We start from the raw sequence: 14250 nt of genomic DNA on the forward strand, positions 1-14250 counted from the left end.
TGGACTTCAACTCCCAGAATTCCTGAGCCAGTATGGCCGGCTCAGGAATTCTGGGAGTTGAAGTCCACTAGTCATAAAAGAGCCAAGGTTGCCTACCCCTGGCCTAGGCTTTCTCCAATCCAAATAAACCATATCCAACACTGCTTACCTTTTCTGAGATTATTGTGCTCTGATCCTATTTACAACTCTCTATTTACAAATTTTGTTCAGCATTCAGAATTACCAAACCTTTATGTTTAGTGGCGACCCTTTTTCAGATTAACAGGTCCGGAAATTATCACTAGATTGAACTTATTCGTTCTTCTCCTGCAGAAGGCAACCATGTTTTGGTTTTAGTTTTGTATATCGTCCAGACTCCAAGGGAGTTGCAAAGCCAATAAATTTAAATAAATGCACCACAAATACTAAACAAACCGCCACCAGAGCCATTCCAGAACCAACATCGCACACACCAATCTGCATCGAATCGGACGGCGGTGAAGCTCTGCAATTATTCTTATTTTTGTTTCTTCTGGGTGCGCACTTTTTAAACAGCAAACGTTTCGAAAAGGAATCAAAACGGGTGTGCAAGGGACACGGGCTGCCACGCTCTCGCGTCACCAACGCCGCTTGCTTTTTCTCCATCTCCGGAACCACAAGAACGCAACCCATCGGGAAAAAAACGGCTCAAAAACGAGCCGAAAAGCACAAAAGCACACAATTGTCACTGGCCCCAAAGCGCACCACCGAGTTCATGCCGGCACAGAGCGGTCGAGTTAGAGGCGGCCCCAAGCGGTCTTACTCTCAGTGGTTCTGTCTTCCTGATAGGGCCCCGTAGCTCCTCCCCTGTCCTTCCATTGGCTGGAGGAATGGACCCGCCCCCCGCCCGCGACTGCTTCCCCAGATTGCTCTGGCATAGGGTAATTGAGCGGGGAGGGGAGGGGAATGAGCGGTGTGTTCGCGTCTGCGCAGTGAGGGAAATGCTGGCTGCGGTGTGGCTGGCGTTATCCGCTTCTTTCTTCGCCGCGCTGCTGGCTCTGCAAGTTCCGCCGCTGAAAACATCACGCGGGGCTCCCTCGCTGAACCTCGCCGGGATCTTTCAAGACCTGGTCCGTTACGGGAAGACCAAGGCAGCCGGTGGGCAGCGTCCCGTCCTCCTGCAGATCTTCGATGTTCCCAAGAGGTAAAGCAAACAGGTTATTTAGGAGCAGAGTGCAATCAGAATAAAGCTGGAAGGGACCTTGGAGGTCTTCTAGTCCAACCCCCTCCTGCTCAAGCAGGGGACCCTATAGCGGGGCTTTTCAACCTTTTCACCCATTGCACCACTTTTAGGATATGGCAACATCCGAGTACCATCAGTCGCAAGGTGTCAAAAATTTGATGACCCCCCCCAAAAGGAAAAAAGCAATAAAGTACAGGTAGTCCTCGACTTACAACAGTTCGCTTAGTGACTGTTCGAAGTTACAGTGGCACTGAAAAAAGTGCCCCCCGAGCCACAGCCGAGCAAGACACCTGCCTACCCGCCTGGCTGCGCTCTTCCTCCTGTCTGAGGTTTCCATTGTTGTGAGCATTTCTGTTGAGGATTGGCAGCGGGGATGGGGTGGGGGGTGTTTGGTTTTTATTCCCCCCGTCTGCTGGGTGGTTGCAGCAGGTTTTGGTCACTTCACATGACCCTGGGACACTGTGACCCTCGTAAATATGAATCAGTTGCCAAGCATCTGAATGTAAATCACAAGACCCTGGAGATGCTGCAACATTCCAGATGATTGGTGCTTCTTCTGGGCTCAGCAGAAGCACCAGGATCAGTGCTGCTTTCCAGCTGATTGGTGCTTCTTCATGGCTCAGCAGAAGCACCAGGATCAGCGCCGAGCTCCAGCTGGAGCTTGGCACTGATCCTGGTGCTTCCGCTGAGCCCTGACAGCCCTGCAGCTCCAGCCATCTCTCACTCAGGCTTGTGTGGTGCTGCCACCGGTTCAGCTCATTCCCCTCCCCCGCTACCACTTTTCTAGGATGGTCACGTACCACCTGCCAGGTGCCAATGTACCACAGGTTGTACCCGTACCACTGGTTGAAAAGCCCTGCCCTATAGTACCATTTCAGACAAGTGGCTGTCCAGTCTCTTCTTAAAAATTTCCAATGTTGGAGCATTCACACTTTCTGAAGGCAGGTTGTTCCACTGATTAATTGTCCTCACTGTTAGGAAGTTTCTCCTTAGTTCTAGGTTGCTTCTCTTCCTTGATTGGTTTCCATCCATTGTTTCTTGTCCTGCCTTCAGGCGCTTTGGAAAATCGGTTGATCCCTTCTTCTTCCTGGCAGCCCCTGAGATATTGGAAGACTGCTATCACATCCCCCCTCATCCTTCTCTTCATTAAACTAGACATACCCAATTCCAGCAACCGTTCTTCATATGTTTTCGTCTCTAGCCCTTTAATCATCTTAGTTGCTCTTCTCTGTATTTCGTCCAAAGTCTCAACATCTTTTTTGTAATGTGACCAAAACTGGATGAAGCAGAACTGTTCCATCTTCCGGGCCACCGCTATAGGTCCTTTTCCATGCTGGGGTTGGTATAAATCCGCATTCTGAAATGCATCCGAGCATGAGCTGAATGGTTTTCCCATCTGCCCACTCGGGTCTGATTTTCTAGGGTTTACTAACCCTTGCTCAGGTTAAGTTCCCTCTCTCCTGGAACAAAAAATGTTGGCCCCTCCAACACAAGAGTTAGGTTGGGAACTAATATATTAAACTACAATTTGCTTAATTACTAATCTAAAAACAAAGCAAAAACACTGTAGTTCAATGCAATGTGCAAACTAATCCTAACTGTCCCTGTTTCCTTCTGCAGGTGGTTCTACCATTTTTATATTGTGTCCGTAACCTGGAATGGCTTCCTCCTATTGCTGTTTATGCAATGTGTGCTCTTCTCTCGGGCGTTCCCCTTTTGGATTCGGGGTTTACTTGACGTTCTTGATGAAGCAAAGGAAGACAGGAGTGTCCACCACTTAGAAAATGGTATGCATTCTTTTAGATGTATGTATATTATTTGGTGGAGAGGGTCCCAATATATTGTAGACTTTGCAGAATAGCTTCTCTACTAAAGCTGAAGTTATTTATTCTGGGCATAAAATCGGTGGACAAGCGCAATAATTTTCACTACAGATTTTTCAAGTATAGGTATCCCACCTTCAGTTGGGGAGGGCAGGGGAAGAAGAATAGGGCTACAGGATATGGAGAGATCCAGGAAACTGAAGAAAAGAGTAGAAAAGAGGTATGATAGTAATAATAGTTATACTCAAAATAATACTGGAGGTTGAAGGGCACATTTTAAATATATTTTAATACTAGCTGTACACGCGTTGCTGTGGCTCAGTCTGGTTAAATGGAAAAGAAAGAAAAGAGAAAGCGCACGTTTGTAATATGTTTAATTTCACATTGCTTGTGGGTATGCTTTTACGTCCAACAGATAGCACTGTTTTTCAAAAAAAGCATGTTTTTACCTGTCACAGGTGTGACATCTATATAACAGTAGGTATATAAAAACACGCGCGTATTTGAAGGCAACGTTGTATCAAAATTTCAAAGCAATCGGTGAAGAACTTTCGGAGATTTAAGATTTTGAACAAACAAACATTTACATTTTTATTTATATAGAAGATATTGGATACAGGTAGCGCTCAACAGTTCATTTAGTAACCATTTGAAGTTACAACAGCACTGAAAAAAGTGACTTATGACCATTTTTCACACTTACAACCCTTACAGCAGGGGTCTTCAAACTTAGCAACTTTAAGACTTGTGGACTTCAACTCCCAGAATTCCTCAGCCAGCTGAGGAATTCTGGGAGTTGAAGTCCACAAGTCTTACAGTTGCCAAGGTTGACGACCTTACAGCATCCCCATGGTCACAGGATCAAAATTCAGACACTTGGCAACTGATTCATATTTATGACGGTTGCATATTTATGACAAGCAAAGTTAATGGGGAAGTCAGGTTCACTTGAACAAATGCCAGAGGCTATGGGACCATCTCAGTATGCTTCCATAACACTGCTAGCAAATAAGCTGCGCTGCTTATCCGTGGGCTCTCCAGGTGGAATTCAGGATGCTGGTGGTCACCCATAAAAGCCTTCAGAGCCTGGAGACTGTGAAGCCAGCTCTGCCTCTCTAACACAATCAGACGAACCATCGTCGTCTCTCCAATCAGCAAGATTGGCACGATCTGGGTCCTATCAATTCATCAATGTCGACTGACAGGAGCCAGGATTTTCTTTGCACTATGTCTGTACTACAGCACCTTCCTCCGGATTCAGATGGCCCTGACTCGGCTGGCATTCAGAAAGATCTTGAGGACCTGGTTCTTTCTCCAGGCAGTTAGCCAAGATGCTGTGTGAGCCTGTTTTAATGCGTAACGTGGGAGTGACTTCTTCTGGTCTGGTGTGTTGTTGTTTTTTAATTGATGTCTGTCATATAAGTACAACTGAGCCCAAAATTTCTCTTGCTAAGTGAAACATTTGTTAAGTGAATTTTGCCCCAGTGTACAACTTTTCTTGCCACAGTTGTTAAGTGAATAATAACGCACCTATCAAGCGAACGTGCCTTCCCCATTGACTTAGCTCAGTGGTGGTGAACCTATGGCACTCAGAGCCCTCTCGGTGGGCACGCGCACCATGCCCCGGAGATGGCAACCACCCCTCTTCAACCAGTTGTCCGCTAACTCGCCGAGGTCCCACGTGGCCGGAGGCATTCCAGCACGGATGGTTTCCCTCTCCTCCGTCCCATCCCTCCTGGCCTCGCATGCTCTCCTTTTCCCAGGCACAACCCACTGCATCGCCTCCTCAGCTGTCAGCTATCCGTCCACCTCAGAGGTGGCTTCTCTGAACTGCTGGCAGCGGGCTGCGGAGCCCCAGAGTGCGCCGGTCGAGGGGCCGGCAGGCTGTGGCTGCTGACAGACACTGTCGGCCCCCATGCGCTCGCTGGCCTCTGTGTGCGGGGCCGATGGTGTCAGGCAGCAGCCATCCTGGCCCCTGCCTCGCTTTGCCCTGCGACAATGGCACCCTGCCATTGCCTTGCCTTGCTTTGCCTCACCCCGTAGGATGAGCCTCCTGCCCACCGTCCCACCTGGCAGAGACCCCCTGGATCTCTCCCAACCCTGCCCGGCCCCCACAGCGTCCCTCCCCACGAGCAACATTGAGGGGACCACACCCACCCAGTCTGCCATGACCACCACAGCCATGCCCACCCAGTAGGCCACGGCCACCTGGCACCCGGCAATAAATAAGTGGGTTTTGGGTTGCAGTTTGGGCACTCGGTCTCTAAAAGGTTCACCATCACTGACTTAGCTTGTCAGAAGGTCACAAAAGGTGATCACAGGACCCCCAGGACATTGCAACCGTCGTAAATACGAGTCAGTTGCCTTGCCTCTGAATTTTGATCACATGACCCTGGGGGTGCTGTAATGGTGGTTAGTGTGAAAAATGGTCATCCGTCACTTTTTCAGTGATGTAAGTTTGAACAGTCACTAAACGAACAGTTGTAAGACGAGGACTACCTGCATTTGGACATTTTTAACCACCTGTTAGTCATCCAAAGTCATTTCTAGCTTGATGTCTTTTATCTGAGATGGAAAAATGTAGAGGCTGGTCCCATATTTTTCCCACTGATGGAATTCTATATGTTAACATGGGTAACATCTCTGAGGATTTCTTGCATATCTTGTGATTTGTTTGGGCTGAATTTGACACACCTAAGACAAGGTAAACAGTTGTTTACACACTGTCTTTGTTGGATTTCTAGGTGCCGAATTCCTGTCAGCTTTCCTGGTCTGTTTTTTGGTCTGGGTGAATAGCTGTAGACGGCTACAGGAATGTCTCCACATCAGCATCTATTCTGGAGGCGTCATCCATTTTGTACACTATTGCTTTGGCCTTTTTTACTATGTTTTGGTGGGGTTGACAGTGCTGTGTCAAGTGCCAGCAAAGAGTAGAGAAGGTAAGCATCTTCTTTTGCACTCTTGCAATACACTGTAGGACAGTGGTTCTCAACATTTTTAATGCCGCGACCCCCAACCGGTCGTAAGTCGAGGACTAAACCGGTCATAAGTCGAGGACTAAACCGGTCGTAAGTCGAGGACTTTCCCTGCCCGGGAGCGCCGCGCATGCGTGGTTCCGCCCCCTGTGCCGGCCGAGGCGTAGCTGGCAAGCGGCAGAGACGGAGCAGGCCAACCACCAGCTGGCCCAGCCCAAGGGAGGTAAGGCACCCGCCGGAAAAGGGGAAAAAAATGGCGGACAGCCTTGCTTGGCGACCCCCGTGAAATGGTCGATCGACCCCAAATGGGGTCGCGACCCATAGGTTGAGAACCGCTGCTGTAGGAGAAGGACAGGCAGAGCCAGGGGGAGGAGTAAAGAGAGGGATTAGCCTGAAATTGTTAGGTAGCCACAAATGAACTAAGTTCATCCCCCCCCCTGAATCCTGGTGGGGCAGTGGTTACAATGCAGTATTGCAGGTTAATTCTGCCGAGTGCCAGCAGTTTGATCCTCACCAGCTCAAGGTTGACTCAGCCTTCCATCCTTTTGAGTTTGGTAAAATGAGGTCCCAGATTGTTGGAGGCAATACAGGCAATCCTCGACTTACAACAGTTCATTTAATGACCATTCAAAGTTAAAACGGCACTGAAAAAAAGGGACTTACGACTATTTTTCATCCTTCCGACAATTGCAGCTTCCCACAGTCAAGGGATCAAAATTCAGATGCTTGGCCACTGATTCATGTGGATGACCATTCCAGTGTCCTGAGATCATGTGATCCCCTTTTGCAAACGTCTGACAAGCAAAGTCAATGGGGAAGCCAAATTCTCTTAACCACTGTGCTACTAACTTAACAATGGCAGCGATTCACTTAACAAAAGTGGCAAGGAAGGACGTAAACTGGGGCAAGATTTAGCTTAACAAATGTCTCACTTAGCAACAGAAATTTTGGGCTCCATTGTGGTCATAAATTGAGGACTACCTCTAGGCTGACTCTATAAACCGCTTAGCGAGGGCTGTAAAGCACTGTGAAGCGGTATATAAATCTTATTGCTATTGCTATTGATTGCCATTACTCTTATTTAACTATAATCAGATGCTGATCATTAGTTGAGAAAATTGCTCTGCATAGGCTTTTAGCAATAAATCAGTTAAATTGAACCTTCATGTGTGGACCTGGTCTTTCACACCTGACATAAGAATTCTTTTTCTTTTCTTCAGGAATAGATGAGTATCAAACTGGTATAATAGCACATAAACGCACAGGACACTGTCCACTATGAAATGACACTATTGGCTTCTCTCATTTGAAACTGTTCCACTGATAGGTAGTTCTGCAGATTTTTCCCAGATGTGGAAATGCCAGAAGTCATATCTAGGGCTACTGAATGCAAGATCAGATTTGCTACCATTGAACTGTGGTCATTCGCTTCCAAATCATTCAGTGGAACTAGGCCCAACTTGTCTCATGCCCTTCCGTAGGAAACAGATCAAAGTTCCCTTGAAGCAGAAAATTATTGTATCAGGAAAAGTACCACAGTTCATTTGCATGTTTTGGGATTGCCCCCAAGGCACCTATTATTATTGGTACCATCTTTGCTTTCTTTTGCCATAGTCGTTCCATTTCTGTTTGCACGTCTTTTTATGTTGTGATTTTCACCAGTTCTTTCTCTTCTCTTCCAATGTCTCCATGGTCTGCAAAGTCCACTATCCGGACTTAAATTTTGTCTTTCTTATTGACAACTAGCTGTACCCGGCCACGCGTTGCTGTGGTTCAGTCTGGTTAAATGGAAAAGAAAGAAAAGAGAAAGCGCACGTTTCTAATATGTTTAATTTCACAATGCTTGTGGGTTTTTTGTTGTTCCATTGTCTGTGCATCAGTTCCAACGCAATGTCACACGAAATAATTAAATCAAAATGAAAATCGAAATCTGTGAAAATTCAATTTAACAATGCAATCGGAAACATTGAAATGGAATCGTAAAATTGGAAATTTGGAAATCGTAAATGGATCGTAAATCGGAAACGTTGAAATGGAATGGTAAAATCGTAGCGTGTGTTGCTTTTACATCCAACAGATGGCGCTGTTGGATGTAAAATATGTTTCTACCTGTCGCATGTTTTTACCTGTCGCAGGTGTGACATCTATATAATATAGGTATATAAAAACACGCGCATATTCGAATGCAACGTTGTGTCATAATTTCAAAGCAATCGGTGAAGAACTTTCGGAGATTTAAGATTTTGAACAAACGAACATTTACATTTTTATTTATATATGCAAGATAGAAGATATAGATTGTTAAGTCTGGCCTGTTATGTGGCAGGTGCCTGTTTGAATTCTAAAATCCCAGAGCATTTCCATTTCTTCCCTTTCTTCTACTTTGTCTATTTTCCACCTGTTCTGGCTTGCAGGCAAATGATGTTTTTTGCAGATCTTCCAGTGCACCATTGTTGCTACTTTGTCATGCCATTGTTGGTAGTCAATCTGCACAATCTTCTTGCTGCAGTGAACCAGGTGATCCACTGTTTCTTCAGCTTCTTTGCAGTGTCAGCATTTATTGTCTGTTGCTGTCTTCTGACTTCCGGCTTTATATACATTTGTTGTTGTTGTTATATACTGTTTCTGAATGGCATTTTAAAAATTCATGGATGCTATTTTGCTTCAAGTGTGTTAAAATTCAGACTTCAGGGTGATGTAGAATAAATAACAGGAATATCAGTTTACCATAGACCACATTGAAATCTGAATTTAATAAAGCAGAGAGGTTCAAAATATTTTAAAAGAATAAATACATTCTGTTTCTCTTCGTTTAGGCAAAGATCACTCACTGATGGTCTGCTGGTACCATGTTCTAGGACTTGTGATGTTCTGTTGGGCTTCTGTTCATCAACACAGATGCCATGTTATTCTTGCTAACCTTCGAAAAGATAAATCAGGTAAAAGAACTGCTATTCCAGACAACATTTTTTAATCTCCCCCTGGTCAAATATATTAGTATAGCCGTTATTGCAACCCTTTGTTTATTGTTCAAAGAACATTGGTGATATTTAGGTAGAAAGCATTCTGAACAAACAACTTAGGTCAGTGATGGCGAACCTTTTAGAGACCGAGTGCCCCAAAACTGGCCCCGCCCCTGCTCCACCTCCCCACCCCACCCCTGCTCTGCCCCCTATCCCCACAGGACCACTTACCGCCTCCAGGGCCCGCTGTAGATCGCCCAGGCAGCCCACCAGTGCTATGGCAGCCACACCCTCTGCCTGTACCCTGCAGCATCATCTGCATGATGGGGTGTGATGGCAGAGTCTTGTCTACGCTGCCTGGCTGCCATGTCCTTGGCTGCGCTGCTCCGTGTGGGCCACGCTCGAGGGCGACTCTCCTTCAGGGGGGCTGCTGGAGAGGAGGGGGTCGTGGGGGGAGGCAAGGCTGGGGCAACGGCACGTGTGCCCACAGAGAGGGCTCCGAGTGCCGCCTCTGGCACCCATGCCATAGGTTCGCCACCACTGACTTAGGTCTTTAAATCCAGATTAGGGAAATTAGTGCTTCAAATGCCATGTCAAAAAGGTGCTTTGGAGTGAGTGGATAGCTCCTTAAAACATTGGTTATTATCCTGAGATTGTATGGTAACAACCAATCCCAGGAAAAGTTGAGCTTGAGTTAATAACAAGCCAACAATCATGAACATGGCCATACCTGCTCCACAGCACCTTCTTGAACTCTTCTGGTATTTCTTTTAACTCAAAACAGTATCTCCTTGTGACTGAGTAGGTTCCATGTGAGCCCAGAAGACACAGCTTCTCCTAAGAAGGCTCCAAGTATGGTACGGTTATTTATTCCATCCAAACCATCTTTCTTGGCTTGGGATCCAAAATGCTGCACGTCCCTAATACATGAATATTCTGACCTTGTATGAAAAGAGCAGGGGGTTCAACGTAAGGAACCAAACTTACATGCGGATTGAGGATTGTTGAACCCAATCGCTCCAAAATCTCCTGCCTTGTTGCCCTTCTTAGCATTTTCCTCAAGATGGAGACTCAGATTGAGACTGAAAGAAGAGTGTTGTTGGGAGGCAAATGGTAGAAACACCTGTTTTGAATTGAGGGATTTCTTGGCACCTTTCACTATCATCCTGGTTTTGCTCTACATCAAAGGCCACTTGGACAAGATCCACTATCTATATAAATAAAAATGTAAATGTTCGTTTGTTCAAAATCTTAAATCTCCGAAAGTTCTTCACCGATTGCTTTGAAATTTTGACACAACGTTGCATTCGAATACGCACGTGTTTTTATATACCTATATTATATAGATGTCACACCTGTGACAGGTAAAAACATGCTTTTTTTGAAAAACAGCGCCATCTGTTGGATGCTTTGAAATTGCCATTGAACATGCAATTCATTGAAACTCCCACGTGCAACATTTCCAAAGCATCCGGCATGAGAAAAGTATTGCAGAAATGCAAACTTATTGTTTGGGATGAATGCACAATGGCGCATTGAGACTGAGCCACAGCAACGCGTGGCCGGGTACAGCTAGTTAGGAATAAAGGCCTAGGGCAGGGGTAGACAACCTTGGCTCTTTTATGACTCGTGGACTTCAACTCCCAGAATTCCTGAGCCAGCATGGCTCAGGATGGAAACCTCTCCCTTTCCCCTCAGCATGGCTGGCTCAGGAATTCTGGGAGTTGAAGTCCATGAGTCATAAAAGAGCCAAGGTTACCTACCCCTGGCCTAGGGAGATTGGGCTGTAGCTAAAGGGTAAGAGCAAATTTCATTCATTGGCTATGCTAGCTGGGATGATCAGTATTGATGTTGAGCACAATTTGAAGCCAGATGATGGCAAGATTAAGCTAAAATATCTACCTGGGAAAATTTTTAAATGTAGTTTCATAAGCAGGAACAGGAGACAGGAACATATTTTGGATTGTATCCAGAGGCACAATTGTATAATCCAGGAAAACAGGTTCTTTGGCCAAGCTGGATGTCCTGTCACTCACATGAACCATGGAGTAGAGAAAACTTGTGGCTTAAAAAAAAAAAATAATGAACAGATCTGATCAGAGTGAAGATGATCCTTCCAACAGATCAAAATAAGCACGTAGTTTTGTCTTGGAAAGCAAATACATTCACATGTTGATTAGCAACCGCCATGGTTAGTAACAATTCACAAATATGATGGTATTTATAAACAATTTATGAACAGTAATAAAGTCAGAATAAAACAAAATATTTTCATTTCGGTATGACCAAACTTCCCGCAAATGACAACAAGAGCCTTCAATGTGAAACTGATTAAGGTCTGGTCAGGTTCAGGCAGCAACTCTTTAAATAAGCTCTTTGGCCTGTGGGGGGGTTAAAAAGTGGGGGAAAGCGGGTCAGGCACATGACACTATACAGAGAACTTTATCTGAACGACGGAGCAACAATCGAGGATCTTCACAGCATCTTTCCCTTGCTCTCTCAGACACATATTCACTTAAGCCAGGGCTTTTCAACCTTTTCACCCATTGTACCACTTTTAGGATATGGCAATATCCGAGTACCATCAGTCGCCTAGCAAGGTGTCAAAAATTTGATGACCCCCCAAAAAGGAAAAAAGTGATGAAGTATAGGTAGTCCTCAACTTACAACAGTTCACTTAGTGACTTCGAAATTACAATGGCACTGAAAAAAGTGCCCCCCAAGGCACAGCCGAGCAAGACACCTGCCTGCCCACCCGGCGGCTCTCTTCCTCCTGTCCGAGGTTTTCATTGTTGTGAGCATTTCTGTTGAGGATTGGCAGTGGGGATGGGGGGGGGGGTATTTGGTTTTTATTCCCCCCGTCTGCTGGGTGGTTGCAGCAGGTTTTGGTCACTTCACATGACGGTCACATGATACTGTGATCGTCATAAATATGAATCAGTTGCCAAGCATCTGAATGTAAATCACAAGACCCTGGAGATGCTGCAACATTCCAGCTGATTGGTTCTTATTCTGGGCTCAGCAAAAGGGCCAGGATCAGCGCCGAGCTCCAGCCGGAGCCTGGCGCTGATTCTGGCACTTCCACTGAGCCCTGACAGCCCCGAAGAAGCACTGATCAGCCGGAAAGCGGCACTGATCCTGGCGCTTCCGCTGAGCCGACAGCCCTGCAGCTCCAGCCATCTCTCGCTCAGGCTTGTGCGGTGCTGCCACCAGTTCAGCTCATTCCCCTCCCCCACTACCACTTTTCTAGGATGTTCGTGTACCACCTGCCAGGTGCCAATGTACCACAGGTGGTACCCGTACCACTGGTTGAAAAGCCCTGACTTAAGCAACTATTTTGCTGAACGACAAAGTCACTGGACCAGATTACAGTCACTAAATGGAAAAGAGGTGTGGTTGAGAAAAGGGTCAAATAGAGGCAATGGATTTATTAAAGTTGTAACCTGACTGTTTTCCTCCCCCATCACTATCTAATTACACTACTAGTTCTGCTCACCTTTCTAAATTCAGCTATTTTTATTTTATTTTAGGAAAGGTCGTCAGTTTGGATCATAGCATTCCTTTTGGTGACTGGTTTGAAATGGTGTCCTGTCCTCATTATTTTGCAGAATTTCTCATATATACATCAATGGCTGTCACTTTTGGATTTTATAATTTAACTTGGTGGCTAGTGGTGACATATGTCTTTTTTAATCAGGCACTAAGTGCTGTTTTGTGCCACGAATATTACTTAAACAAATTTAAGCACTATCCAAAATATCGGAAAGCATATGTACCCTTTATTTTTTAACTTATTTATATTAAATGGAGTTATGATTCTACATTTGAAGCAATTAAAAGATCTTGAGATCTTCTGGGATGAATTGATTATTATAAATCAAATGAATTTTGTTGAAATTGAATTGCTGTAGGTCAGTGATGGCGAACCTTTTAGAGACTGAGTGCCCAAACCGCAACCCAAAACCCACTTATTTATCGCAAAGTGCCAGGGTCACATCAGCATTGTGGTGGCCATGGGGGGGAGGGGCATGGCCCACTGGACGGGCATGGCTGCGGTGGTCACGGCAGACTGGGTGGGCGTGGCTGCGGTGGGCACGGCCACCTCCATGTTGCTTGGGGAGGACGCCTGTGGGTGCCGGCAGGGTTGGGGGAGATCCAGGGGGTCTCTGGTGGGTGGGGTGGTGGGCAGGAGGCTCATCCTGCGGGGTGAGGCAGGGGGCAGGGGGGGGTGCCATTGCCGCAGGGCAAGGCAAGGTGGGGGCTGTGGCGGCTGCTGCCTGACACCATCAGCCCGCACACACAGAGGCCAGCGAGCGCATGGGGGCCAACAGTGTCCGTCAGCAGCCACAGCCTGTCGGCCCCTCAACCAGTGGATTCTGGGGCTCCGCAGTCTGCTGCCAATACCGGGCCAGCCCTCCAGCAGCAGGTGGAGTAGGGGAGGGGGGAGGCACATGATGCAGACAGCCAGATGCGCCAACTCCATCCCATCTGTTTTTGCTTGCGGTTGGAGAGCAGGTCACTGCTGGTCATCTTGGCCCCCTCACAGATCTTGCCCTTGGCCTGTGCATGGAGCCTGTTCCCCTCATGCACCCGACGCACCTTGGCCCTGCCTCGGGCCGCCGTGGTGGCCTAATGCAGGGCTTTTCAACCAGTGGTACAGATACCACCTGTGGTATATTGGCACCTGGCAGGTGGTACGTGACCATCCTATAAAAGTAGTAGCAGGGGAGGGAAATGAGCTGAACCGGTGGCAGCACCGCACAAGCCTGAGCGAGAGACGGCTGGAGCTGCAGGGCTGTCAGGGCTCAGCGGAAGCTCCAGGATCAGCGCCAGGCTCCAGCTGGAGCTCGGCGCTGATCCTGGTGCTTCTGCTGAGCCCTGAAGAAGCACCAATCAGCTGGAAAGCAGCACTGATCCTGACGCCTCTGCTGAGCCCAGAAGAAGCACCGATCAGCTGGAATGTTGCAGCATCTCCAGGGTCTTGTGATTTACATTCAAATGCTTGTCATCTGATTCATATTTATGACGGTCACAGTGTCCCAGGGTCATGTGAAGTGACCAAAACCTGCTGCAACCACCCAGCAGACGGGGGGAATAAAAAACAAACACCACCCCACCCCACCCCCGCTGCCAATCCTCAACAGAAATGCTCACAACAATGAAAACCTCGTACAGGAGGAAGAGCACCGCCAGGCACTGTCTTGCTCGGCTGTGGCTTGGGGGCACTTTTTTCAGTGCCATTGTAACTTCGAACAGTCACTAAGCGAACTGTTGTAAGTCGAGGATTA

General features: G+C 46.9%; 1 protein-coding gene across 1 annotated transcript; it reads left to right on the forward strand.

The window, feature by feature from the left end:
- Positions 1-946: 946 nt before the first annotated feature.
- On the forward strand, positions 947-12816 carry SRD5A3 (steroid 5 alpha-reductase 3). Its single transcript, XM_015821180.2, has 5 exons — positions 947-1162; positions 2822-2988; positions 5769-5963; positions 8816-8938; positions 12493-12816. The coding sequence occupies exons 1-5, from the start codon at positions 960-962 to the stop codon at positions 12750-12752; spliced, it is 948 nt and encodes a 315-aa protein (XP_015676666.1). The 5' UTR covers positions 947-959; the 3' UTR covers positions 12753-12816.
- The last annotated feature ends 1434 nt before the right edge of the window (positions 12817-14250 follow it).

The sequence above is a fragment of the Protobothrops mucrosquamatus genome, unplaced genomic scaffold (genome assembly GCF_001527695.2).
Source record: "Protobothrops mucrosquamatus isolate PMUCROS unplaced genomic scaffold, P.Mucros_1.0 scaffold1268, whole genome shotgun sequence".
NCBI classification, from domain to species: domain Eukaryota; kingdom Metazoa; phylum Chordata; class Lepidosauria; order Squamata; family Viperidae; genus Protobothrops; species Protobothrops mucrosquamatus.